This window comes from Neovison vison, chromosome 3 (assembly GCF_020171115.1).
Source record: "Neovison vison isolate M4711 chromosome 3, ASM_NN_V1, whole genome shotgun sequence".
NCBI classification, from domain to species: domain Eukaryota; kingdom Metazoa; phylum Chordata; class Mammalia; order Carnivora; family Mustelidae; genus Neogale; species Neogale vison.
Genome location: NC_058093.1, coordinates 88,236,967 through 88,264,564, shown reverse-complemented (window position 1 = coordinate 88,264,564; position 27,598 = coordinate 88,236,967). Strand labels below are relative to the sequence as shown.

Sequence of the window (27,598 nt, the reverse complement as noted above, 5' to 3'; positions counted from 1 at the left end):
GCAGTTGAGGAAGGTCTGAGTGGCATCTCTTGGGTTCTCTTGGTTTTTTCTCAGGCTTCTCACATCGTGGTCACAAGACAGTTGTCCCAAATCCAGATATCATGATTCTATTTAAGACAGAAGGAAGGAGAGAGAAGTAGCAGTGCAGCTTCATCTGTCCCTTTCATCCAAAGTGCAAAATTATTCCCAGAAAAAGCTAGCAGATTCCTGCTTATGATTCATTGCCTTCTGAAGTGGTAGCTTCAAAAGAGCATGAGTAAAGAAATTCTTAACCTTTATGGTATTATAGTAGAGACAGGCTAAGAAGAAGGGTTTGTTTAACCAACCCACAGTATTTATTACATTTCCCATTTTCACCCCCAAAGGGATATCATTGTTTCTAACTTGCTGCCTCTTTCCTCTTCCATCCCTTCCTAACTCCCCCACCTTTTTTCCCCTTCCTCCTTTATTTCTTTCTTGCTTTATATTTTATTTCCCACCTCATTTCACAAAACATTTGAAAATGAGTCACAGGAAATTGATTAGACAGTATAAGGAAATATAAAGGGAGCGAATAATAGGAAAATCTCTGGATCATCTGGAGAAATGAATAGACTCCCCATAAATTATAATGTCTCAGCTTGGATTAAGATAAGAAGTAGGTAACAAATAGAAATTATTAAAAAAAAGAAATTATTTTCAGTGGAAACTCTTGGTGTATTAGGTAGATTAGGTCTTGGTAACTAACTAGTAAAGCTATAAATGCTTTCATTGTGATAGATGTTTATGTATTGTTCATGCAGCAGCCAGGAATCAGCTTTCTCCCATGAAATGATACCAGGTTTTCAGTTACTCAGGATTGTGTCCTGTGGCTTTCATACCCTGGATCCTTTGTCTGATTCAGCCAAAACAATGGAGTAAAAGGATGTGAAGGGGCATGCTAACTTCTTAAAGGCATTGACTTAACCATGGCAAAATTTATTTTCACTCATATTCCTTTGACTAACACATGGACATTTCTGTGAAATAAAGTATATTTGTGTACTCAAGAATAATAGCTACTAGTTTTGCCGCACCTGGAACTCAGATGCTTTGTCTTGCTGATAGAGAAGGATACTTACTTTGAGGTGTAGGGTAGCATTTACCTTAATAAAAAGTTAAGGTAGTAGAGACAAGTCGGACCTGGTCTTGAGTCCGTGTCCCTTTTCTTAGTTTCTAGCATACTTTGGCTTAATTCACTTACTGATATGACTTTATTTCTCCACCAATAACTGGGGAAGGTAAGGGTGCTTGTTTTCTAGGAGAATTAAACAAGACACTATTCCTAAAACATTTAGTATTTAGTGCATTGTAAGTAATCAGTAAATGTTAGCACTTAACCAATATATGAGAAAAAGACATATTGGAATATCCAATCTACCAGAAAAAGGCAGAAAGTGAAACATACAGAATTATAAACTAAAGGCTCTCACTGGATACTTCTGTCCTAAAATATATTTTTAAAAAAATAACAATCTGAACAGCATGGCTAAAACTCAAGAGATTAGATTAAACTTTAAAAAGGTTTGGTAATGGACTAATAAAAATTTTGATAAAAGAATGCAGTGCCAACTGGTTATACTCTACATGCCTTCCTCAATGCCATATAAAATGGTCTACAACTTACGGGAACTTGCGGGGACTGGCAGATGGTGAGTGACAAATAAGTATTGATTGAATCAGTGACCCCCTTAAACATTTTTTACATTATTTTACTGTACCTTTATGCATGCTGGCACATTTGTTGTCTTGTAGCCTACTGAACATTAAAATGCAAATGATAAAAAAGACTGAATTTTGCAAACTTGTGTTTTGTTTTATTAGCTCCTACCTTGTGTCATTCTTCACTGAGTATGAGTACAAGCAATTCTTAGACCCAACCATAAACTGCCTAAATTATTAATAAATAATGATCACAATTATAACCCAACAATTTGAATAAGAAGGCAGAATAATGATCACAATTATAACCCCAACAATTTGAATAAGAAGGCAGAATATAAGACAAAAAGAAGGAATATAAGTAAAAACACCATTATAAAAAAAGATATTGTAGTTTAACATCATTTGGTAAAATCTGAAGTATCTCAACAACACTTACATATAAAATGGTCACTTCAGCAAATCACCCATTTATCTTTAGGAAAGGACTAAATTCTTGTTAAAAATAATTTGGAGACGCGTGGAGAGGACAAATAAATGATTGATCAAGCATCAAAACTCTACAGAAAGTTTGGCTGAGATGTTTCTAGTATTGGATATTGGGAGTCAGTTCTGTAAAGGATGATAACAATAGAATAATATCAACAATACAAGGAGTTCCTGGGTGGCTCAGTCAATTAAGCATCTGCCGTTAGTTGAAGACGTAATCCCAGAGTCCTGGGATGGAGCCCTGCCATCAGGCTCCCTTCTTCTTCAGCAGGGAGCCTACTTCTCCCTCTCCCTTTGCCTGTCCCCACAACTCATATGCTACCTCTCTTTAAAATATTAAACAACAACAACAACAAAACACTTGCATGGGACTTGAGCAATGGATCAGCTGGGAAAAATTAGCACCAAATATGTTTGTATATAACTACAGTATAAATTGGCATAGTGTATGAATTCTTAATGTGTAAAATTATTGTTTTCCAAAAAGGTTAATATGAGAATTTTCAATATTAAGAAATATGTACTAGAAATTGTAATGAGTACAGTTATTCCATTAAAGTCACTGCCATTTCACCCAATAGGATCTTCTCATCAATGCAGAAGAAGAATCTTTGTCTCCATACTTTCTATAGTAGAATGAGACATGCATTTGGATTTTTCTTTCATTCTTTTTATTAGTAAATATTTTAGTACATTAAAATAATGGAGGTCCAAATAAGAACACCTAGTTTAGCCTGGAATGTCAAAGAGACCTTTTTAGAGAAGAGACTTGAGCCAATTCTAGAATTATGAGTAGGAGTTAAACGGGTAAAATCTCCTCCAGATGCCTAGCTGTGTGGTAGGGCCACTCTAGACAGCTTTAAAAAATTGATTGGATTACAAGAAAGAAAATATTTTAGTATAATTTGATTGTAGAAAGAATGTATAATTTTAGGAAAGGTATGACAAGAAATGAATCTATAAGGCAGACAAAGGTAAGAAGGGCTTTCTAAGCTGTATTATTTCTTGAGCTTTTCCCTAAAGACCCACAGAGAGCCATTGAAAGCTTTGAGATAGTAAAGAAACTGCATTTTGTTTTAATTTTTAAGAGAAATTTTCTGCCTACAAGAATGGGCAGGAATGGGATAAAAATGGGCAGAAGTTAAGAGGCAGTTGCAGCTGCTCTGCAAGAATTTGAAAAATCTGTATCATGATACAGTTCAGCATGGGGTACCAGATAACAGATTTATCTCATACTACATGAAATATTTTTTCTGATCTCTCATGGAAATCATTTTTATTTAACTTTATTATCTCCATCATGTTAAAGACAGGTTTTATATAAACATCAGAAATTAAGCATCTACATTGAGCTTCTGCGGTTTCACCCAGATTTAGCAGTTCATAGAATTCAAAGATAATAGAAAGACCATGGGTGTAGATACAGGCACAGAGATAGGAAAAAAGGAAACAAAATGACCTAGAATTTAGGCGAAATGCCTCATCAACTAAATATCCTTTACTTTGAGACAAATGAAGGATTGTTTTGTTCAAAAATATACAGTAAACTCTATCTGTAGTCTTAAATTCCTCCAGGTTGGATCCTAGAATCAATAAGTCAAAGTACGTTGGTAAGGATCAGTACCCAAGAATCTAAAACTTTTGAGCTGTTTTAAAGAAATTTTCCTCAGATATTTTATTTAATTCAAGCTTTTTATTAGATAGACTGTGTGAGAAAGACTGATCAATTCTTAATAAAAGAGGAATTTTTGGACTCATGTTATTTTAGAATCACTGACCTGGCAAAAGCAAGCCTCCCCATGGCCAGTCATGATTGTCGCTTCACTAACCACTCTCATCAGGGCCACAGTATATAACTATTTTTCCAGATCTAGTTTCATTCAGACCTACGGCCCCCAAATGAAATAGTTGCACTTAGGTTTTTTTTTTGTTTTTTTTTTTTCTTATCCTGTAGGTGATATGCATTTTATAAAATATTTCAGTCCTCTACGATCCAAGCTACTTTCTCCGGTATCCCATTTTTCATTCCACTTGATTAGTCAAAGGAAGGGTAATGGAAGTCTTTGTTAAACTGAAAAAATGAAAGTGTTCCAACATGAAACATATAGACTAGTTCTAATGTATTCACTAGCCACTGTATGAAATGGGAAGTCAGTTTTGTGCCGCATGGCAATGAAAGTAGAATTTCAAAATATCCTGAAGCAGAAAAAGAAAAATAAATCCCAAATAAAATGTGAAAGATTTCTCTTAATGTCCTCTTTCATGATCCTCTTCTTTCCTCAGTTAAATTATTTGTTCAAGCAAGATCGGGAATATCAAACTAAGTTGAGGTCAAGAGAAAAATGCTGATTTTCTTAGCAAATTATCTTAAGTGAGGTGGCGAACAAATAAGGTGACTGTCACACTGTGTATAAAAATAAGCTTCAAGAGAAGAAATTTAAGAATGATGTCTTCAACAATTATCCTATAGACTTCTTTGCAATATTATCAAGTTAAGTATTATGTAAATTTAAATATATGAGTAAATCTAGTTGAGAAATTTGCCATGGAAATTGACACAGTAATAACTAGAACATATGAAAAATTGTGCTTTCATTTTACATCTAAATGGGGTTCTCAATATAGGTATTACCTTATGATGGTTAAATTAAAGAGCTGCTTTAAATTCACTTTTAACAAGAGAGGTAGATAAAAAGATAAGTAAATGTTGATTAACTGTCACACATTCAAAAAGTCAAAGGCCTATATCTGGTAATGCTGTGATTAGATCTGTGTATCTCCTATTAGATTCCCTGCCTCATGGTTATCCCACATGATGACCACTGTTCTTCTATCATTTGTGAAATAAAATCCAAATCACTTGAGCCTTTATGATTTTGCATATACCCAAATTATCAGTATATTTGCTTTTGCTCTACTTCACATAACTTGTTTCAGCAAAACCAAATGTTTCCTGTTTCCTGCCCAGATGGCATACTTCCTGTCTTTATGGCCTTTATTCTTAGCCTCCCCTCCTCTTAGAATCCCCACATGTGAAGATTCTGTTCCTCCAGCTTAACCACTACGAGCTTCCCAGGTTACAACGTGTCCTAGAGATTTACTTTGTCTAGCTGTCTTTCTAAATGCAAACATGGTATATTTAAAATAAAATTATCACGTGCCAACAATGAAAAATAAAAAGGTTTTATTTAAAAATTCCTAGTTTCAGGTATTATCTAAAAATTAGAAGGTTGACAATACTGGGTCATCATTCCTGTAGAATGAGTGGCAAGGTTGGCTGACAGTGCTTCCCATGTAATGGGATTTGAGCTCTTCACACAACTCTGCCTGTACCTGGAGCTGAAGCAGTGACAGCTGGCATACATATTTATGCTTATATTACAAGAAAGGGTAAAGTGAAGTACTTCTTACAGGCCCATCTCATATACTTCTTGACTAACTCCTATAGAAAAATGAGTGTGCAGTCCTTGACCTTCATCATCAAGATTTTCTTGCTCCTCCAGGTCAGGTGAAATCCGTCTTTTTGTTGTATTTTTGTAACACGAAGGAAAATGTATTATCAGCCAGCTTTTGGACTATCTTATAATTATTTTTATGCCCATCTTAAGTTTCAAATTTAGGAAGCTTACGTCAGCAGAGTGCTCAATGACTTTTTGAGAGTGGACCTTATAAACGTCACAGACACATGCTAGTGCTTTGCATATAATCACTTACCTTTAAATATGCACCTGTTTGGCCAGTGAATGAATAATTTATGCACATCAACAAGAATTGATCAGGTTAGTTTCATGGATCACATACTACATAAAAAGCACAACTGTATCCCCATTTAAATAGAATCAGAGGGACGCCTGGGTGGCGCAGTTGGTTAAACGACTGCCTCCGGCTCAGGGCGTGATCCTGGAGTCCCGGGATCGAGTCCCACATCAGGCTCCCAGCTCCATGGGGAGTCTGCTTCGCTCTCTGACCTTCTCCTCGCTCATTCTCTCTCTCACTGTCTCTCTCTCTCAAATAAATAAAAAAAAAAAAAAAATAGAATCAGAAAATTTGGAAGAGTTATTTATAATGGATAGGTGTTCTAAAAAATCAAAACATGTTTTGTAAATTTTGAGTTCTTTTAAAAATTCCATTTCTATTCTTTGACACACTTAGGACATGCAGACTGCACCATTAAATCATTAAATATTAAATGAACTAAATTAAACTTGAAAAAATTACCTTGAGCTATTTTTCCCATCTTGAGTATCTGAAATAAATCAAACAAACTATTTTGTATGAGGTCCTTGCCAGCTGGAGAAAGACTCCAGAAGAGAACAGTACTACTCAATTTGTTTTATTTTTTCCCTTCCATTTTATACTTACTTGTGACAATAAATAGAGATGACAATTGCTGGGTTTTTTCCAGTATAAGAAATAGCCGAAATTTACTCTTGAAAGCACACTCTTTGTTATAGTAAGACATTTTCACCTGCAAATTACACAACACTTTTGAGTCTCGAGATCTTTTAGCCTTTTCTCTGTCCTAAATCCTTTACTCTTTCTCTCCACATAGCTGTTGGCTCTGTCTCCCATCTTCTTAACTAACACATTATTTTTAAATTTCATTAACAAAGTGCTTCAGTGTTCCCTACCTCCTATTTCTCATCTCCAGATTTGTCAGTTGCACCAATATCTACTTCAAGAAAGTCTAGCTAAAAGGATGAATCTTAAGTTTCTACAATAGTGCTGTACAGAAATGTGAGTAATAATAGGTACTTTGGGGAGGAAAATTTCCTCTACCCTCAAAGATTCTTCTGGCTGGTCTAACAATAAAATTAACAGAGACACCAGAAGGACAAATACCCAACTTTTGTAGCAACATGGACAGAACTGGAAGAGATTATGCTGAGTGAAATAAGTCAAGCAGAGAGAGTCAATTATCATATGGTTTCACTTATTTGTGGAGCATAACAAATAGCACAGAGGACATGGGGAGTTAGAGAGGAGAAGGGAGTTGGGGGAAATTGGAAGGGGAGGTGAACCATGAGAGACTATGGACTCTAAAAAAAAATCTGAGGGTTTTGAAGGGGTGGGGGGTGGGAGGTTGGGGTACCAGGTGATGGGTATTATAGAGGGCACAGATTGCATGGAGCACTAGGTTTGGTGCAAAAATAATGAATACTGTTATGCTGAAAATAAATAAAAAATAAATTTAAAAAATTAACAGAGACAGGTTAACAGAAAATCAGATTTGATTTTGTACATATGGGAACCTTACATGCATGAGAAGTTCAAAGAGAAAAGTGAGGTATATACACCATCCATAACTAAGGAACCGGATAGAGGCCTGGAGATTCAAAGGGGAGCAGGCAATTCACAGCGCAACGAGACATATGTTTGATGATATTTAAATGTTTGCGCTGACATGCAGATGGGTCACTCAGGTAAGAGTTATCTCTGGTAATGACTCCTATTCTGAGGAAGACCCCCAATGTAGATTCTCCTAGGTGGTGAAGAGAGGGGTAAAAATTTAAGCTTGCAGAGTCTTGCTTGCCTTTGGCTCAAAATAATCCCCATGCCAGTGTGGCACAATTTGGGGACAAATGTTCCACACCCTTTCATATGAAAAGAAATGAGAAAGATATTTGAAGAGCCTAATAAATATAGGCTGGATGAAAGACTTTCAGAATAAAAATTCACTCTGAAACATTTACAGAGATAGTGAGGCACCTCTTACAGAGATCTTTACTGAGTATGATGATGATGATGATGATGATGATGATGATTTTAACTTAGCATCTATGTGTGCTTTTGAATCACAGCACTTCAATGAATTTTGGAAAATTCAGTGCTTCAAGACTATGTCAAGAAAACCTACCAGCTTTCATCTTCCTCTTTGTTCCTGCCTTCCTCCCTAATTTTGAACTTCTTTGGGGAATCCCAACATCAGAGCTAACTGGGTCACCTATTACTGTTAATCCACTCTTTGTTCCTACCATCTCTATAGTGTTGACCAACACACACAAACACACATACACATTCACTCACTCACTCACACACACACTCCTGTAACTTTTTCTTTGTTCACTTGCCTCAAAGTTTCCCATCAGTTTTTCATTTTAAGGTAACATTGTCCAGATATAGCACTGTAGTTCTTTGTTTCCTACGACTTTTATATACTCACAATATTTAAAGACTGACTGATACGGTGTGAAAGCTGCCATGGGAAGGTCACATTCTCATTACTAGTATACATTACTAGCCTCAAAGGAACTTAAAGGCATCTGCAGTTTACCCATCATGATGCCAGTGCCACTGCCAAGGGCGTCCACTGGTGTTTGGACATGCACTCTATAGGGAACATGCAGAGGCTGGTATGTATGAATGGCCACAGGCTAGCTGGCAAGCATCTGCAGGCATCTCCCAGGGCTCATGGGACCTACAACCATGGGTGATTACTCAAGTGGCTCAGGACAAATGTTCTCTGCTCACCTTTAGTATTTTATTACCTAGCAATTATATGAGCACACCAATGATAGCTGCTGACTGTCAGCTCTGTATTCACCCACAAATACTTACCTTATATAATTAACCTTTGCACACCAAATCTTCTACTTATTGATGGTCTTCATAATTTATAGGATTTTTTTTTTTTGGTGAAGAATCAACTAATAATGTCAGTCTAAAGTCAGTTTGAATGAATAGTTATGAGTAAAAAATTAATGTGTATTATTCCATGTTTCATTTTAATAAATAATGAATCAAAATTGAGAGACAGTAAGCTACCCCTTCACATGGAAATCCTGAGATTTAATAAAAATCTATTAATATAGAAGAATAATATGCACAGGCTGTGTGTATTATTCCACTGGTTAGAAAAATGTTAGTATTATGCTAGAGAAGATGGCAAGGGAAAAAACGCATGATATTCCATGTTTTATCGAGAAGGATTTTGAACATATTTTTGACTACTGTTAACTGTCCAGGAAACTTCATTTTAAAAGATGCCAAGTCTGAATAAATTGCTTATACCATAAAATTGCAACAGGAAGAAAGGGCTTCAAATAATAATCTTTAAAATTAATCATCAGTTTAGAGAATATTTATTAACAATTGTATGACCTTTTTTTATTCATTTACTTATTTATATTCAGCAATTATTTAAGTCAATATCATGTGAAAGTAGAGGACAATAAGATTGGAAAATTGCTACAAGAGGTCTATGCAAACAGCTATTGATAAGATGGAAGGAAGAGTTTGACAAAGGAATCTTTCATAGAAGTTATCTTTTTTAAAATTTCTTATTTTTATTTTTTAAAAGATTTTATTTATTTGACAGAGAGAGAGAGACAGTGAGAGAGGGAACACAAGCGGAGGGGGGGGGTATGGTAGGAGAGGGAGAAGCAGGCTTCCCACCCAGCAGGGAGCAGATGTGGCTCAATCCCAGGACAGGAACCTGGGATCATGACCTGAGCTGCAGGCAGAGGCTTAAGGATTGAGCCACCCAAGTGCCCCTAGAAGTTATCTTATAATCAAAACCTGAGATACCCATGCAAAGCGAGGAGGGAAAGAATACCTTCAGACAGAGAAAGGTTTTTGCAAATGGAGGTAGGTAAGGGGCACCTGAGACAAAAAACTGGAAAGGACCAGGTACTAAGGAAAGTGAGCTACATTCTGAAGCTAATGGGGTTCTTTGAAGGGACATAAGGAGTCTTACTCAAAAGTGTGATTTAGCAAATTCATTGGAAGGAGGCAGGCTGGGAGTATTCATAATGGTTAGATTACCGCACTGGTCTGGAGATTGACTACAAAGTGAGGCAACCTTGTGGCGGACCACTGCTGTGCTTGTCCGTGGTTGTGTCAGTATGATTGTGAGCTCTTGTGGATGATTTTAATACAAGTTTATTGAAAAATATTTGATTTTTATTTTAAAAATTGCATAAAGTAGGCACTCAGATGTGGAGTTTCTGTTTGCGCCTATTCATATTGTTTTTCTACCTACCCTTAAAGAGATAAAATAATGAAATTAACAACTGAATGGCTGTAGAGAGGTTTTGGAGAAGTGTTTGTGTTTCCTTTATTTTTAAGATGCTGCCATCTAGTGAAACTTTCGTAAAATCACGTCATGGTGATCTCATTCAAGTTTGTTATCTTCTGGTCCTTTCCTCAAAACAGTTACATTTTAATAATTTATGTTTCTGCCATCCATGGGGAAAGAATTGAACATACATTAAAACATACAGTAAGAGGTTCCAGTGATTTTTTTTTAAATGGGGTACCGCTGATGTAACTACAGGATTTGTAATAATGAGATATGGTAGGTTGAAGTTAAACGGCTTCTTCATTGAGCCATTCTTTACAAGTAATGGATAACAAAATAAAAATGCTTCCTTTCCTATTCCTTAAGTTTTCTAAGTTGAGTTTTAAAAACAGATAAAAATGGAAAAAAATGGAAAAAACAAACATCATTGCCTTTATTAGTAATGATGGCAAGAAAAAAGATTTTAAATTTGGAAATCTGTTTTTTTCTAAGTTGAATTTCAATATTAAAATGAATGTTAAAATAGAAACAAATCTCTGTGTGTGTTCATTGAACCCAAGCATTAGTTTGCAAACCCAGATCTTGATCTCTAAGTCTTGATAGATTCTTTTCTGTCACTCTCAAAACTTAGGTTAGCACAGAGCATCTGTGTTATTTTTATGACCTGTATTGCTCATTTTTTTCTGTGAGAAACAAAGTATGAATTCATTTCCCACCCCCCGAAAAAAACCTCTCACAAAATCAGATTCTTGTACTGGTAAGAACTCTTTCTTCTATGAGGTAACTAGCTCTGGCCACATCATAAAGAGTAAGGTTTCTAATTGACTCTTCAGTATACTGTGTTTTCTTTATGAGACTAATGCTGTAGTTTAAGGATCAGCAAATCTTTTCTATAATGAGCAAGATAGTAAATATTTTTGATTTTGTGACCCGTTATGGTCTCTGTTGAAACAAACTCCTCAAAAGTTGTCATAGATGATATTTAAACAAATGAGAATAGTTTTATTCAAATACAACTTTATTCATTAAAAACAGGTCATAGTTTGCATCCCTCTATGCATGGAAAGTACCTGTAATAGCAGTTTGAGGTTAGTTATTCTTAAGAGGTATTAGAACAATCTAAAATTGGTCCCTCTGCAATTATTTACTTCAACAATTTCAATCAATATGTGTGTTTCTTCAAACTTGGAGGAAATGTAAAGTTTTGAAAATGTAATTGTATATGCACTTAGTAAGCTAAAAATAGAAAAGCTCACAGGTAAAACATTTTGGCAGGGTGAACTATCACCCCATTTAATGATCAGGGATTTTTTTAAAAATTCATGTTTATGTACAAAATTGTCTTAATATGGAATAAGTCACTATATTCTCTAAGTAAAACTTTTACCATTTTGGTTCACAGAAAGTTATAGGTTTTAATGGTAAGCCATTTAAGTGAAAAGTTACTCCTTGGTACAATTTGGGTAATACAAGCTATTGCTTCAGGTTGTCCTTCTGGGAACTTAATGGAGACAGAGGCTTAGTTTCTAAAACTGAATTCTACTAGGCAGATAAACAAAACATTTGGATCATGTAAACAAGTGAAGAACTAAGAGTCAGTAAGAAGCTGTTAGGGTCTCAAGTCAGTATATAGGGAGAGCACAGTGTAGAGTCATCAACAGCATTCTTATTTGGTCATCTTTGTGTCATCTGATCTAGGCAATACTTAATCTTAGAGATCTGCCACTCTTAACTGAACTCAGCCATGCACCTCTAGCCAACTGAGGGAGGTGGGGAGACCAGATGATTCACGCTGAGCTCAGGTGTGGGTGACTTTGATCCCCATTTCTTCCATCTTCCATCTGAGCCAAAAGGTTGGCTACGCCAGTGCTTGTTACAGAGATGGCAGAGGGCAGGAGAGATCGAGCCTTATTTATTCACTCAAGTCCCTTGGAATCGCTGCTTGTATTAGATGGGCTAACCATTCCATTGGTCACAATACGTCACCTGGCTAATCCCAGGGGCAGAGAATTGTATCTTGTCCACAGTGGGAAGAACTGAAAAATTACATGGCAAAGGAAATAGGATACAAGAATGGGAACCATTAGGGCAATTTATTATAGTTTGTATATACTTGAATTAATTAAATGTGAGCATGATGTGAGCTTAGTGATAACTGAAAACTACTATTCATCAGGTAAGTAGGATACACTAAAGCAGAGATGATTCTCAAAGTTTTTAGACACTTTTAGACACTTTCCTTTCTACACACTTAAAAATCACTGAGGACCTCAAAGAGGTTTTGATACTGTGTTTATATATATTTACTATATTTGTAAGTAAATATGTTTATTCATTTATTTAGAGCAACAATTACAAAAACATTTCATATTAAATAATATGCTGTTAGGGAAACAAAACCATATTTTCTAAAACAAAAAGAAAGTTGTATATTTGGGAAATCTATTGTTTGGCTTAATAGAAGACAGCTGGTTTCCTTTATCTGCTTCTGTATTCAAGCTCTTCCTCCTTTTTTTTCTTTCTTCATGAAGCATGAAGAAAATTAGTCCTCATGCTGATAGATAGTTGGAAAAAGCAGAAGTATTCTATTGGCTTCACAGTTTATCGTGAATATTGTTTGATACTATACCAGAATTTGACCAGTGATAGGCAATGTGAAACCAAATTACTGAGCTTTCTGCACTTTGTTACATTAAAATCCATTCTTTGGTTTTGCACTTGGAATAGATCGTCTATCCATGTGTGATATGAAACATCAAACATTGGTTATTTGAAAAAATATTAGCTCATTTTTTCCAAATATTTACAAAGTTCATTATGTGTTGCTTTAAAAATTATGTATTACTACTAAACACATCAGAAATGTCTTTAAATATTGGGAAATGGTCATCCTCATGAAAGTGGATACAAATTTTCAAAAACCTAATTTCTCTTGGAAACTACTTTTTTTTTCCCATTGACAACAAAGACTGAGTTGTTTTCCTTGAATTGACTGACTCATTTCATTCATTTTCCGAAGAATGTCTGTCAAACAGCCAAGTGTGAGTTACTGTTGTTTGTCTTTCAGTTGTTTTTTGATGCAAAAAATCATTCTCTGTGAAGTAACAGTGGCTAGTTCAGCTTGCAACTCAAATAATTGTATAAGTACGTTATTTTGAGGCAACCGTCTTACTTCAGAATGTGGTCAAATATTTTATGCATACTCCCACATTAAACCTTAAACCTACGAGAATTAAGGCATTGAGATCTAAAACAAACTAATCATTTTTACAGCTTTCTCAAGGAGATCTTTAAGTGAAACTGTCTTGTTATTTCCCCCTGCAACTAACGGATCTTGACCTGCAGTGACTGCTAGTGTAATTTGATGCCTTGATTTGTGCTAACCTGCCAGCAGTTTTCCCATAACTGCTTTTGCATTATCAGTGCAAATGTCAACACAGTGATGAAGGTGAAAAATGTCTTCGTATTATGAAAACTATCTCAACCTGAAAGGATCTTGAAAATGCCCAGTGTTTTGTGGTTCAGACATTGTGAACCACTGCACCAAAGAATAAACTATAGTTATAGTGCAATCGTTTGTCACATTTTCTTAGAGATATTTATTCTTACTATTTCTAATCATTAAGCAGATTTAAAGCTTGTTCTTATGTCCTTCCCCAGGGGTGTTTCGTTGGCTTTGATCTAGCACATGCAGTTGGAAATGTTGAACTCCACTTACATGACTGGGGAGTTGATTTTGCCTGCTGGTGCTCCTACAAGGTACAAATTATGTAATATATTTACATCCTTTTATCACACATTGACATTGATCTAAATGAAACACTGGCTCAGTGGCCAGTTTTAACTATTTGAGTTACTTCCTCCATTACTTTCATTACTGCTTTTTCTGATTTTAGCTCATTACAAAGTCATATGATACAATAGTACAATAATTAATTAAAATCAGGTATTTTCATCTACTGTAGAGTACTTATTCTCTCCATTACCTGGTTGCTATAAAAGTCAGGAGATAGGGTGGGGGGAACTCCACATTTAGAACTTAATTCAAATTGATTAGGTTCTTATTTTTTGTTAATAATGTTGTGAAATTTCTACTATGTAAAGATAATTATTATGGAATCAACTTGTTATTGACATCTGAAGACAACTGACAGGAATCATGGAAATGAAACCAATTTTATTTTTTTATTTTTTATTTCTTTTTAAGATTTTATATATTTATTTGACAGAGAGAGACAGTGAAGAGGGAACACAAGTAGAGGGAGTGGGAGAGGAAGAAGCAGGCTTCCTGCCAAACAGGAAGCAGGATGTGGGGCTCCATCCCAGGACCTTGGGATCATGACCTGTGCCGAAGGCAGATATGCTTAACTACTGAGCCCCCCGCTGCGCCTGAAACCAATTTTATTTTAACTTAGTGTTTTTAAAATATGCTTTTCTATTATTTAAATATTTTTGTGACAAAATAATTGAAATGAATAAACATTAAAATTGGATAGACTTCATTGGAACTGTATCTATTAGTTGGCAAAATTTGGCCAGGTAAGTAATAGGTATTTATTCTCAATTGATAATGCTATCTTTATTTTTTTTTCTTTGAATAAGGTGATGCAAAATTCTGCTTTATTATAAAAGCTCAAATAATCATACATTTTGAGCTAGTCAAAAGTTGGTTTCATAACAAAAAAAAATTAAATGATTTCATTATTTATTTTTGTCATACAATTTAATTTCTTTTCAATCCAGTATTTAAACTCAGGAGCAGGAGGTCTTGCTGGTGCCTTTGTCCATGAAAAGCATGCCCATACAATTAAACCTGCGTGAGTACCATCTTTACATTCTTCGATGATGAATAAATTAATTTGCGTTAATAATATGCTAAATTTATATGAGTTCGTTAAGGTGGTATCCAGTAAGAATCTGGATTGATTATAATTATTACTCTATTAACAATGATGCACTTTATCAGAAATAAATGCTTTTCAAAGAGTTCAGTTGGTTGAACAGAAATTTAATCACAAAAAGGGAAGCTTCAATGCTAAAAATGAGTCACTGTAATCATGTGGAGCAGATGGTTTAATGCAAAGAGACGACTTATTTTTGTTCAAAAATTAGACTTCAGAAAATTTCAGATTCCTCACATTGATGAATAAATCAAAGGCAACCAGAGCTATGCCTAATCGAGCCTTAAATGTGGTATGTTATTATTAAAATTACATCTACCTTTAAAGCTAGAAACATTATACGATAGTCTTGTAAGGATTATCTTCTGTCCTAAAAGATTTTATAATCCATGAAAACTGAAGAAGCTGAACATCGAACAACACAGACTGACTGCATAAAAAGCAATACTTTTCTACTTTATATAACTTTTTCATTTTTTAGAGCAAGTATAAATGCAAATGTGATCTATTAACACATACATACACTTTTATTTGACTGGGGAACTTGAACGTTTGTTTTTATCTGGTGTGGAGATACAGATAAAATATTCTGCAAAAAGCTCCTTTCATAGTTGTTGTGTCAGAGTGTGTGTGATGAAGACTGTCTAGACTCATAATAGGTAATATAATAATGTTTGATTAGTTCCCTGAGTCTTCTCAGCCACTGGCTGAGTGGAGTAATCTTGACAAGAATTGAAGCTGAATTAGTAATAAAAATTTGAGCACCTCACATTTCTGAGGTTTTACACATATAAATCCAAGAAATTTAAGATGATTTGCTACGGATCATTTAATCATGTTGAAAATTTCTTCAAGATTTTAAAGTTTTAAAATTAAATAGAGCATTTTCTTTAGACAGGTATTTTGGCAGGAAGACATCTTCCACAAATACACTGTCAGTACATTACATTTCTCCCCATGTCCCAAATTCTCTGAAAAGAACATAAAGCATTACTATGTTATAGGAGTGCCATGCCTATTTTAAAAGGTCTCTTTCTCATTTTTAGCAAACCCCGCTGCTGGTGTTTTACCTAGCACAATTGTTTGCCATGTAGACAGTATATAGGATATTTCTTCCCCTGGGTGAAGCCTCACTACTCGCATTTCCTACTCTCCACTTGTTTAAATTGTAATAAAGGATCGGACGTATTACATCAACCCAAAGACAAGCTGGTGGAGTTGTTGGGGGATATGTACATAATCTACACAAATTCTCGAAAATGTAGGGGTCAGCAGTTAAATTCTGATCTTAGAGATAATGTCTGTTGCATTTGAGAGTTCTTTTATCACTATTTACCCTTCATGGATGAGGAACAGGAGAGGGGGAGGGGTTGTCGTGGGCAGAATCCTGACATCTTCTAGAACACTGTATGTGTTAAATTTTTGGTCCCAGGAGTAAGACTGTATAGACGAACAGCTTCATATTACTCCTTGATCACTCGCTGGTCTATAACCTGGAGAATGTTCCTTGATCTCTCCGTGTTGTAGCCTTTATATAGAGGTCATACCAACATCTACCTCATAGGCAATGATTCTGAGATTAAAATAGGATAGTGCACTTGTACAGTACTAAGCACAGTGGTTTAAGCATTATCTGTAGTCCTTCATGGAAGTTAAATCGTTTGTTGCTTCACTGGATGTTAACTAGTAGACCTTGGACTAGTGGACATAGTAGAGATCATTTCTCTTAAGTAGAAAACACAATCTCAGAGGTTATGGTTTGTGACTTTGAAGACATTAAACAGTTTTACATCCATAACCAAGTTCATTTCAGCAGACCTTTGAGAAACTGATTATGTAAGTCTCCATTCCAGAAATTCTCTCTTGTACAGGGCTTACCATCTTCTTGGTTCCTCATTCATTAATAAGTTGAATGAGCTCTTTGTACGAGAGCCTTGCTTTTAATTTTTTTTTTTAAGATTTTATTTATTTATTTGACAGAGAGAGATCACAAGTAGGCAGAGAGGCAGGCAGAGAGAGAGAGGAGGAAGCAGGCTCCCCGCTGAGCAGAGAGCCCGATGCGGGACTCGATCCCAGGACCCTGAGATCATGACCTGAGCCGAAGGCAGCGGCTTGAGAATTACATGTTATTATCTGTTGTCGCATTTTAACTCTCTGGCTTTGGAGACTGACAAGACTCAAATCAGGCTCGACTCATGAAGCCCTCTCTACAGAAAACCCCAGCTGGTGGTGTGTGTTTGTTATTAAAGCTTCTTTTTCTATCATGCCCAAGTAATTAATTCCAGTGGAGCCAACTTCTACCCAATAGTGGGAAGTAACTGCTATTAATGTAACAAACTTTGTGGAGTAAACGCTATTGCTTTTTTAAAGGGTGACATCTAGTGGCTAAGCGTGTTATTGCAAATAAATAGTACACAATTGACATTTCATTATCCCGCCGTTTATTCTTTCTCAAGAAGTTTTAATTTTATATATTTAAATTAGTTTTTTTATGTTATTTGACTACATATTCATAGTGCAATATTGTGTAGTCGAAGCCTTCAATAAAGAAATGAAACCAGGATGAAGGTCAAAGTTAAGATTGGGGGCAGGCTAAGTTTGTGCTTAAACAGAATGCAAATATGTTCATAAAGCGTGGTGAAGAAGGGCATTATGGAAGCGACTGACCCACCCGGTGTAGAGAGTGGATCCCAGGACATGTAGCCCTGCATTCTAAAGTTTAGTATTCAGTGTATAACTTTGAAATATTTCTTATATGTTTCCATTAGCAACTGCTAAATTACATCTGTACCAAGAATTTCACTACTTCTTCTTCTTTCTTTCTTTTTTTTTTTTTTGTTTAAATAGGCATTTTGGCCATTGTTCAAACAGATGACCCAAGACTTTTTCCAAGAACCTTTTGCCAATAAAGAGAAAGAGAGTACAGTCCATAGTCGATCCGCTGCATTAAGCATCATAACTCAAACTGTTTTTCTTAACTAGCATTTGACCTTGTCCTAGTTTATCAGTACCTTTTCTCATTCCAGTGTCATATTCTAAACGTTGTCTGTAGCTAAGAATTACTCTAAATTAGAACTGGTTGTGAGTAAATGCTACTTTTTTTTTTTTTTCGTTCAAGGCTGACTGCAACTCAGTCTATAAAATTAATAATAATCATTCTGAGATATAAAGGGAAATATTTTTAATTGTAGGTATTTGAGGATCAGAAATGTGTCACTAATAAAAAGGACTTAAATTCTTTGATTTCCTTTTTTACTTCATAAATGTTGACTTTCCTGGTATACTTCAGATCAATACTTTTTAATTTTATGGGATTCAAAAATATCTGAATCTCATAAAGTGATTGTTCTGTAAGAGTCCATAGACTGCAGTTCAACACCCTCCCACCACATATAACACATTTTTTTTCTTTTGAGAGACTAGAATAAGAGCAGGAGTGGATCATATGCGCTATTAAGATTCCTCTGTCACTTATATTTTCCCCATCCATTCAAACCATGCGTACTAGACAATGGCTGTTCTTCACTTTCCGTGCTGGCATAACAAACCTTCAAATACTCCATTGTATTAGATTCCTTGAAATGTCCATTTCCCCTGGGATTGTGTGTGTGTGTGTGTGTGTGTGTGTGTGCGCGCGCGCGCACTTTTTGAGTGACCAAGAATGGAGCATACTGATAATTTTGATGAAAATGCTAGAAGTTTAAATCATGCCAGTACATTTCCATAATCAGCTAGAGGTGTTTGATTGAGGCCTATAAATAGAGATGTCATTTTTAAGGCTTTATTGAGGGCTTGAGTCATCTCCTTTATTTTAAAAAGTCATTTGAATCCTGAAAAGAACTAGCCAAAGAGGCTGGACAACCTCAGTGCATAGTTAAGGCAAATTTTAGAAGTCAGAGATGTAAGTTATTACTATTTTTATTTGGCAACTTAAAAAAAAAAAAAAGAAGAAGAAGAAGACATGCCAAACAATATTCAGGAACGTCTAAGAAAGGATAAAAAGAGGCATGAAGAAATATGCCATGGTTGGCCCAACTGGATGATTAAAGTTACGAGGGGAGATCATCTAATGCACATTTGTTCTGGGGAATGCTGACTTGATACATTGATTCTACATACTTTTCCAGGCAGTGTTGAAGAATGCCATCATCCAAAACTTAACCTATAATTTAAACCTTGTTTTGGTTTCTTAGTGATCCTTTCGGAATTAACTACTTATCACAACCTTGTCTAGTACCTGCCTAAGGTCTCCTTGTTAAAGGCTAGAGAATAAGAAAGTGTAGGTGACACCAGTAAAGTATGTAAATTCATGTCTCCAGATCCTTTAAAATGTGATAGGCCAATATCTATAGATTTCTCAGCGTTTTGGCAGAATCTCTAGTTCAGATTTGATCTCCACCTCCCAGGGTATCTGTTCTACCCATTTAGCCTGTTTCTTACATTCAGTTTTTAGTACTAACATGGATCACTTCTTAGCCACGACTTTTTGAATTCTCAGCCATATTAGATATCTTTGGACATCTCCTTTGTCATTGATGCTTCCCACCCACAGCCCTAAGCCTCCATTGTGCTGTTTTCTTCTGCTTCTGCTCCAATTTATGTAATGACTCTTCTATATTTTACAAAGTTTACCCTTTCACTTTTTCACTGATTCTCTCAATGCCTCAACCCTTGGCCCCCAAGCTGAGAAATACCTCATCCATACACGATTTCAACAGTAGGCATTTGTAGAAGACACAGCTTTGCCACTTGCTTGCTTTTTAGCTCTTACTTTAATCTGACTTCAGATTACAAGATTTTCTGATTATCAAAGCATTAAACCAGTTCCCAAAGATACACAGTAATGTAGGAAAGCAAAGATTGTCATAATAGGAAATTTTCCCTTCATCTATATCTATGAATTATTGTAAAAAGTTTTGGTCTTTTTCTGATTATAGAATGTTATAAATATCAGGCAACACAATGAAAACATAATGAAAATGGATTGTAAAGTAAAACGTTTCAAGAGATTCAAAATTTCCTGGTGCAAGTGATACTAAAGAACTGCTGAATCAAAAAACTAGGGACAGTGAGACTCTGTCAAAGTTAGAACCAGTAACAGATGAAGTAGAGGAAATTAGACACGGTACTTCAAAAGTAAATGACTTGAATATCAGGGATTAAAAGGAAATGATGAATGCTTCAAAAATTTTTATAGAAATGATCTTTTCTGTGGTCATGTCAAAAAAGTTGAATGTAATATGAAAGTTTGTATTTTTCTATCTCAATATTTTTAAAAAATACACCAAAAATGAACACTTTATTATTTTTTCTTTCTAACAATTAGCACATTATATTTTGAGTTTATCAAATTACAAGTTAGTTTTTATGCAATTTTTTTAAAGTATTTATTTATTTATTTAAAAGAGAGACCATGAGCAAGAGTGAGAGCGTGAGCGGGGGAGAGGGAGAAGCAGGCTCTGCTGAGCAGGGAGACAGACACAGGGCTCAATCCCAGGATCATAACTGGAGCCGAAGGCTATTGTTCAACTGACTGAGCCACCCAGAGGCCCCTAATTTTTATATAATTTTAAACTTATTTTTTATGAGCTTCTCAATCACATTTAAGTTTTCCCATTAATTACTATAAAATATGGTTATTGGCTTAAAGTGAATTTTTTTAAATGGTCTTTTTGCATTGGTCATCAAATAATGAAGAGTTCCAGTATACCCATGTGTCTCTCTAATCGCAGGAATTAAACATGGTAAAACTTCCGTTTTATCTTACTCCCACAAGTGTCCTTTCTAAGGTACTATTTTTTTTGTCATGTAAAGAGAATGATCCTGAGTCGATTAAGAAGACATGAACAGATGTAACCAACACATATTTTTGTGCAAGCAGCTTTCACAGGTAGAAGTAAATATAAGATATTGCTATGATTTTAATTTATAATCCACTTGGAGAGATTATTTTAGTAACTGAATAAATGATTTAAATGACAGGTAACATAAGGTTAGAATATGTGCCATAGGCAGCTTCTTAATTGCTAGGTGAGGGGCACCTGGGTGGCTCAGTCAGGCATCTGCCTGCGGCTCAGGGCATGTGAGATCAAGCCCCCCATCGGGCTCCCTGCTTGGGGGGAGGCCTGCTTCTTCCTCTCCCTCTCCCTCTGCCTGTGTTCCTGCTCTCCCTATCTCTCTGTCAAATAAATTAAAATCTTTAAAAAAGAAATTGCTAGGAGACTTATCAGACATTGCCATAGGAGCAGTGGAGGGATTAATGTCTAACTCAAGTGCTTTGGAAAAGCTTGAGTAGGGTGGGGGGAAATTTAGTTACAAATCCTCTGCTAAATGGAATGCTGTGTTAACTAAGCGAATAAATTTACTCCTATTACTTTGAAAGCTGAAATTGTTGCCTATGAGAAAGACTTCACTTGGTTAGTTTCATATTTAAGAAAATATAAAGAACAATTACTTAAATGACATTTCTTAAAGGGATATATCAGGTGATCATTTCCTCCTTATACTTTTTACTAGAATTTTTATGGAATCTGAGTTATTGGTGTAACATTTAAAAGTTTGCTTATTATCATAAAAATGCTCTATATCCCCACTCTACAGTATTTTAGAAATTATAAACAGTGGTGAAATCGAGTTTGTTTCATGCTCATACCTAATTTCAAAGACATGCTCATGGATTAAGTTATACTAAGTCCTAGTTCCCAAATCTTAACTGTGAGGGGTCCAAGAGATCATACATTGGTTGAAGAAAACTCATCTGTGGAATCATGACATACAACCTACACGTATCTTCATTCAGAAACCATTTTAGATTAGTAACTCTAAAATGATCCCTCATCTTCTGGGCTTGACAATTTGTACTATGCAAAATTACCTAGGTGTTTTTTCTGTGTTGTGAATTTAAGCTGTGATCATAAAAATAACATTTATACTGTGAGGTGTGATCATGATTAGAAATAAGTTCAGTAAATAATCTCATTTTCTTTTTTAGCTCAGGAGATAAAGTAATCCTGGCTCTAAAGGAAAGCCAAAATAGTAATTATCAGTATAAAAAGATACATTAAAGCCATTGTTCCTTGCAAATCATTCTTCTCAGATAATGATGACATAATCATTAATTTGGGGAAATTGGAGTCTTTTGAAATCTCAAAATTTATTTTCTCTTCTAAAATTGCAGTCTAGTGTCTCTGAAGATATATGAGGTCCATGAACCTTTCAGACACCAAAACTAAAACTTGTCAAAGAGCTTCAGCTCTTATTTTAATAACTGCAAGTTTTGCCCCTGAAGTGACCTTTGAAATCTGCAGGGGGTTTTGTTGTTGTTTAATATTAACTATGAAGAACTATTGCTAAACTTTTATCTGTTCTTAATTGAGAAATATACATGTAGCTCTCTTGCTCTTGAAGATGTGCCAAAAGAGCCATGCTACCGTGATAACCCGCTGTGCGGGGCAGTACCGGGAACTTGGTCGTTACACACAGACCCAATGGGTCCAGGTACTTCCAAGACTGTCGGTAACTTCACCGATGACAAGAACTCTTGTCATATATTGTTCCAAACAAAGATCTGAGCTCATGTGATGGGTTTTCTTTTTTTCTTTGTTTACTTGTGTTTTCTCAATGCCAAAGGAGAAGATTTGATTGGGAAGAAATGATAATTTTCTCTAGAGTTGAGGTCTCTCTCTTTGTCATGATCTGTCCATGTATAGAGAGTATGCCTTGCTCTTATCTCTGCTTTAATCAGCTTTGGTCAAGATCTCAGAAGATTTGGTAGAAGTTTGGTACAAGCCATGGAAACTTAGGCAGAAAATGGCCTATTTTTTTGTTTTTTTTTTTTTAAGGACCCTGTGATTCTTGTGAGAATTCATCTTGATGTGTTCAATGTGATAGCTTAAAAATTGATTATAAATTAATTTTTAAATTTTCGATTAGAGTGACATTGTCCTACACTTGATCTTAGCCAAAAGGCCAAGAAGTGATAGACTGACATTGTCCTTATGATCTTTCTTTACTTTCTTAATCTGGAGTGCCCCAAAAAATACTTTTAAAAATTTTGTTGTTGAATATATGTCTTTCTTTACTCTTAGCATAATAGACAAACCATCTTCTAGCATATGGAAGCAGTTCTACTTCGCAAGTTATTCTGAAGGGGGCATGATTTTCAAAATACTGTCAAATTAAATATGCATTTCCATATGCTTCTACAAAGACCAAATATATCCAGGAAAACTAGCTACAGACAATTTAAAAAATCCTTCATGAGTATTTTAATCAACATTGCAACTGGTCCTTTCAGAAGTCCTAAATTCCGACATCTCTCTGTTTTTGTGCTTTTAACATCAATATTACCTCAAAGGATTATAAACCAGTCTTTCAAGATAATAATATATTTCCAGAAAGTATATACAGAAAATTTTCAAATGATTTAGTTGTTAATAAAGCTTTCCTACCAGGAAAATAATTGACTTAGCTCTTTTAAGGATACCGTGTTATTCCAAAACTTTAGGAAATAATTTTCATTTCCTGATATCAGGAAGTGCTTTTTTATTTTATAACTACACTTGTCATACTCTTAGATCTCTGGACATACTTGAACAAACCTCCTGTTGAGTAAGATTTGAAGATGTAATGAATATGTAACAGAACCAAGTGAAGCACTCCAAACAGTATTTACAGATGAGTGAGCAAATGAGAGGAGGAAAAGAAATTGAGTTTCGTGATATCGTCTCATACTATTTTCCAGAGCAGCGTTAAATCAGTAAACTTAGAAAGTGCAGAGCAATTGTGAACAGATGAATGTTTTTTTAGAAAATAAGACTTGATAGAGATGTTTTCTACTAACTTAGAGCGAGTTGGTAATATTTTACCTAATATTGCGGACATGTCAAGCCTTTTAATAGTCATTCTTGGCAACTAATTGCGGACATCAAGGGATGAATGTACAATTTATGAGCTAAGCAACCTGTTTTGTCAGTTTTTGAGATTTTGAGATTTTTGTTTGTCACCAACACCTTTGAATCTTCTTCTATCACTTAGCTATGCTTTTACTTTTCCTCCGAATGTGCTGGTCACCCACTGCCTGGAATTACACCCTTCTTGCTTTTTCTCTCAGTTGGGTTTTTGTTTGTTTGTTTGTTTTTGTTTTTGTTTTATTGTTTTCTACTGCTTTCTCTTATCCTTATTCTTATGCACTAGCTCCACCTTCCTTATATGTACCTGAATTGCTGTTATGTCAGGATTCCAGTATCTCCTTGAACTATAGCAGTTGTAGCTTCTGTGTCCAAGCCTTTCTTCTCACTCTGCAGGGCGGTTCTGCAGTGTTAATGTGCTGACCTAAGGAGCGGCCTGGGAATGTGATTGGGAGATTGGGTACCTGGCAACCAGGCCTAAATCCTACCCAATGGATCTGCCCTGAGGTCAGAGTTTCAGTACATTTAAACCCTTCTTGGTTTGTGTTTGGTCATTTAAGGTGTTTTGATTAGCTAGAAGATACTGTCATTGGGGGCTGGGAGAAACAACTTCGGCTGATACTAGGTGAATAGAGCGTGGAGCAACTACAATGAAGAGCCACCCCCCTCCCACGAAAAAAATAAATCTATGATTGTTTATAAAAAGAACTTAATATTTTCAGTGAATATTGTGGAATAATTTTGACTTATAATTGTATAACACTCCCGTAGTACCTTCACAGTCATTAAATAAATATTTATTGAGCATCATATATTTATATATATTCCAGGCAATTTTTAAAGAGGGATGTATGGACAAACAAAGCAAAGATGCTTGTCCTCATATACATTCCATCAAGAGAAGATGAACCATACCTATAATAAGGGGAAAATTATTTAATGTGTTTGAAGTTGGTAAGTCCCTTAGACACATGGAAAAACAGGAGGGAAAAGAAGGTATAACAGCACTATCCATGGAATCCTTGGCAACATGGCATATTTAAAAGGTGTTCAAGAAAGCCCACACTGGGAAAATAAAATGTGAATGAAGAGGTGAAGGAGGTGGGGTTTGGGTTGAGCAGTTATCTGGTGAAGTCAGTTCCAGGCAGAGAGAGTATCTAAGCATAAAAGTTCTCAGACATGAATGTGTCTTGAATATTTGAGGAAAAGCAAAGTGGCTAGCATGGCTGGAATAGATTGAGCCTACTGGAGATTAGTATGTGAAATTAGAAAGAGAGAGGGGTCCAGAAAAGGTAGGCCCTTAAACAAGGTTATATGAAGACACGGGCTCCATTCCCATTTGGCCAGAAATAGGACATGACACAGCAACTTGCAAAATGATCCCTTTGGTGTCTTTGTTGGGAACAGGCTGTAGGACAGACAGTAAGGGTAGACTTTGGAAGACCAGCTGGGGAGCCATTACAGAAAGCAGGCAGGGGATCACAGTTCAAAGCAGGAGAGTAGCAGAAGAGGTGATGAAAAGCTGTACAGATTAATGATCTATTATAAAAGATGGCAGCACTCCGAAAGAGGTCAAGAACAGAAACATATATATGTCAGTTAAAGGATGTCAGCAGTCATACAGAAGTGAGCTGCTCACTACCTAAAATATGGTCATGGCTAATGGAATGAAGAAAACAGGATAGAGTTAAAAGTTATTAGAAAGTTGAGCCAACAGGACATAGAAAGTTTGTGGTTAGAGGCGAAGGATTAATTGGATGTTTGGGCAGAAGGATGCTAAATCATTAATTAAATGTCATGTAGTTATTTCATTTATCAGCTAAAAAACTATTTCTTGAGTTCTACTGTAAGCAAAACAGTACGCAGTACAAAGGGTATACAGATATGAATGAGCTCCTACTGTCCTTTCTATGTGACCAGCAAAAAGGAAGGATAGATTGGAGAAACCTTTGTTGAGGAGGGTATACTTGAGCTGACTGCAGAAATTCTCCCAAGTCTTACTGAGACTGGAGGGGAACAGGCAGCAGGAGCATGTTCAAGGCAGGGTGGTTTTACCTGCATCCCAGTCAGAGACCAGGAGATGGAGTTCCTTGCGTTCCGAATAAGGAATGTCAGTTCTTATCTTAAAGACAGATGGAAGCCATTGGCTGTTCACATGGAACAAGTTCACAGATTCAGGTCTCTTGAGCTCTCCTTGTGGGGAAAAATAATTAGACAGGGGGGATTTGCTAAGATTTCTTCTCGCTTTTAAACTGTGATTGTCAAACAATAAAAACGAAGCATCAGAATACAGTGGACCGCATCTAGGAATAAGTTAGAAACTGAAACCAGTTTGATGGAAATATGGGTGTCATCAACTCTATCGATGACTTCAGTGACCTTTATCCCCAACCACCCTTTTGCGGTAGGTGGATGCAGTAAAGCAGGGGTAAGTACAGATAGATTTGTAACAAACTTGGCTATAACCTCATCTCTTTCCTTTTCTCAAGTATAAAGGACTACTATATGCCTATTTCTTAAGGTTCAGCTGCCAAAATTTTATTATGAAAATTAAGAATATATAAAAGCTATTTGAATGAATAAATTTCTCATTACTTCTGAATAAAACAACTTTTGTGGAACTTTTTGATTCTGCGAAACATAATTTTTTGATGAGAATCTCAGGTGATATACTTTTACTTGAGCCTAGGTTATACAAGGCATTACGATACGAGACAACAGGCATTCAGATTTATCTCCAGTTGCTGTTACAGATTTCTAAGAATAAACAATTATGATACCCCAAATATTCCATGTTTTTTTTTTTTAGCAATGTTCTAACAATTTGATTCAAAACGTGTTTTGAGGCCATGAAAGCAGTAAGACCATTTTATTTAGTTTTCAGTTATGATTTTGACTGAGAGAAAGAAAGAAGGCTAGGGATGGAAGAGGAAGGGACTGAATGAGGAAGGTGAAGGGGGAGGGGGAGGGAAAGAGGATGAGAAAGAGGAAAAGAAAGAGAAAAAAAAAAAAACTTCTGTCAGGTTTATATTCCTAAACACAGACTAAAATTATTAAATGTATGGTAATAAATTGTCAAATTAAAGGACATTATGTAAGCAGTCTTTTGTGGAAATGTACTATTTAGAACGGATTGTGATGTACTTTTTTCATTTGCTGAGTTGCTCTAGTGATGAACTGCATTTTTAACATAGATTAAGGAGACTGGGAAAAGTTGTTTTGGTGAGATACAGGATAAGGAGAGGTAAGGGGTTTGTGGAATAAGTTGAATTAATTCAGTGCATGAAATATTCAGGGATTCATACTGGAGATTCTGCCATTAAAGTCTTGCTAAGGAGATCAAGGAGAGTTGGGTATTGCATTTCATAACTCTTAGCATCCAAAATCATATTTAGTGGATCCCTGGTGGTCTTCTCTTAGTGAATTTGAATATCATGCCTCAAAGATGTTTTTATAATAAGCGATGCTTTCCATTTGATAATACCTATTTGAAACTCCTTTTAGGAAATTTATGATGTTCAAAGAACACAAAGCATATTAAAACCTTTATTTTTTATTATTTATCAGACCTCTTCCAAAACCTTCTCTTGGAATTCTGT

The 27,598-nt window shown here is 35.6% G+C and overlaps 1 protein-coding gene and 1 pseudogene across 6 annotated transcripts in view; one reads left to right on the top strand and one right to left on the bottom strand.

Annotated features, from left to right (window-relative positions):
- KYNU (kynureninase) overlaps positions 1 to 27,598 on the top strand; it is a 217,425-nt gene that overhangs the window by 161,852 nt on the left and 27,975 nt on the right. For all 6 annotated transcript variants that reach the window (XM_044242548.1, XM_044242551.1, XM_044242549.1 and 3 more), the window contains 2 exons: positions 13,850 to 13,948; positions 14,933 to 15,006. In XM_044242548.1, the coding sequence (XP_044098483.1) occupies positions 13,850 to 13,948; positions 14,933 to 15,006 (173 nt within the window). The remainder of the gene's footprint in view (positions 1 to 13,849; positions 13,949 to 14,932; positions 15,007 to 27,598) is intronic.
- On the bottom strand, positions 22,972 to 23,070 carry LOC122903698 (annotated as a pseudogene).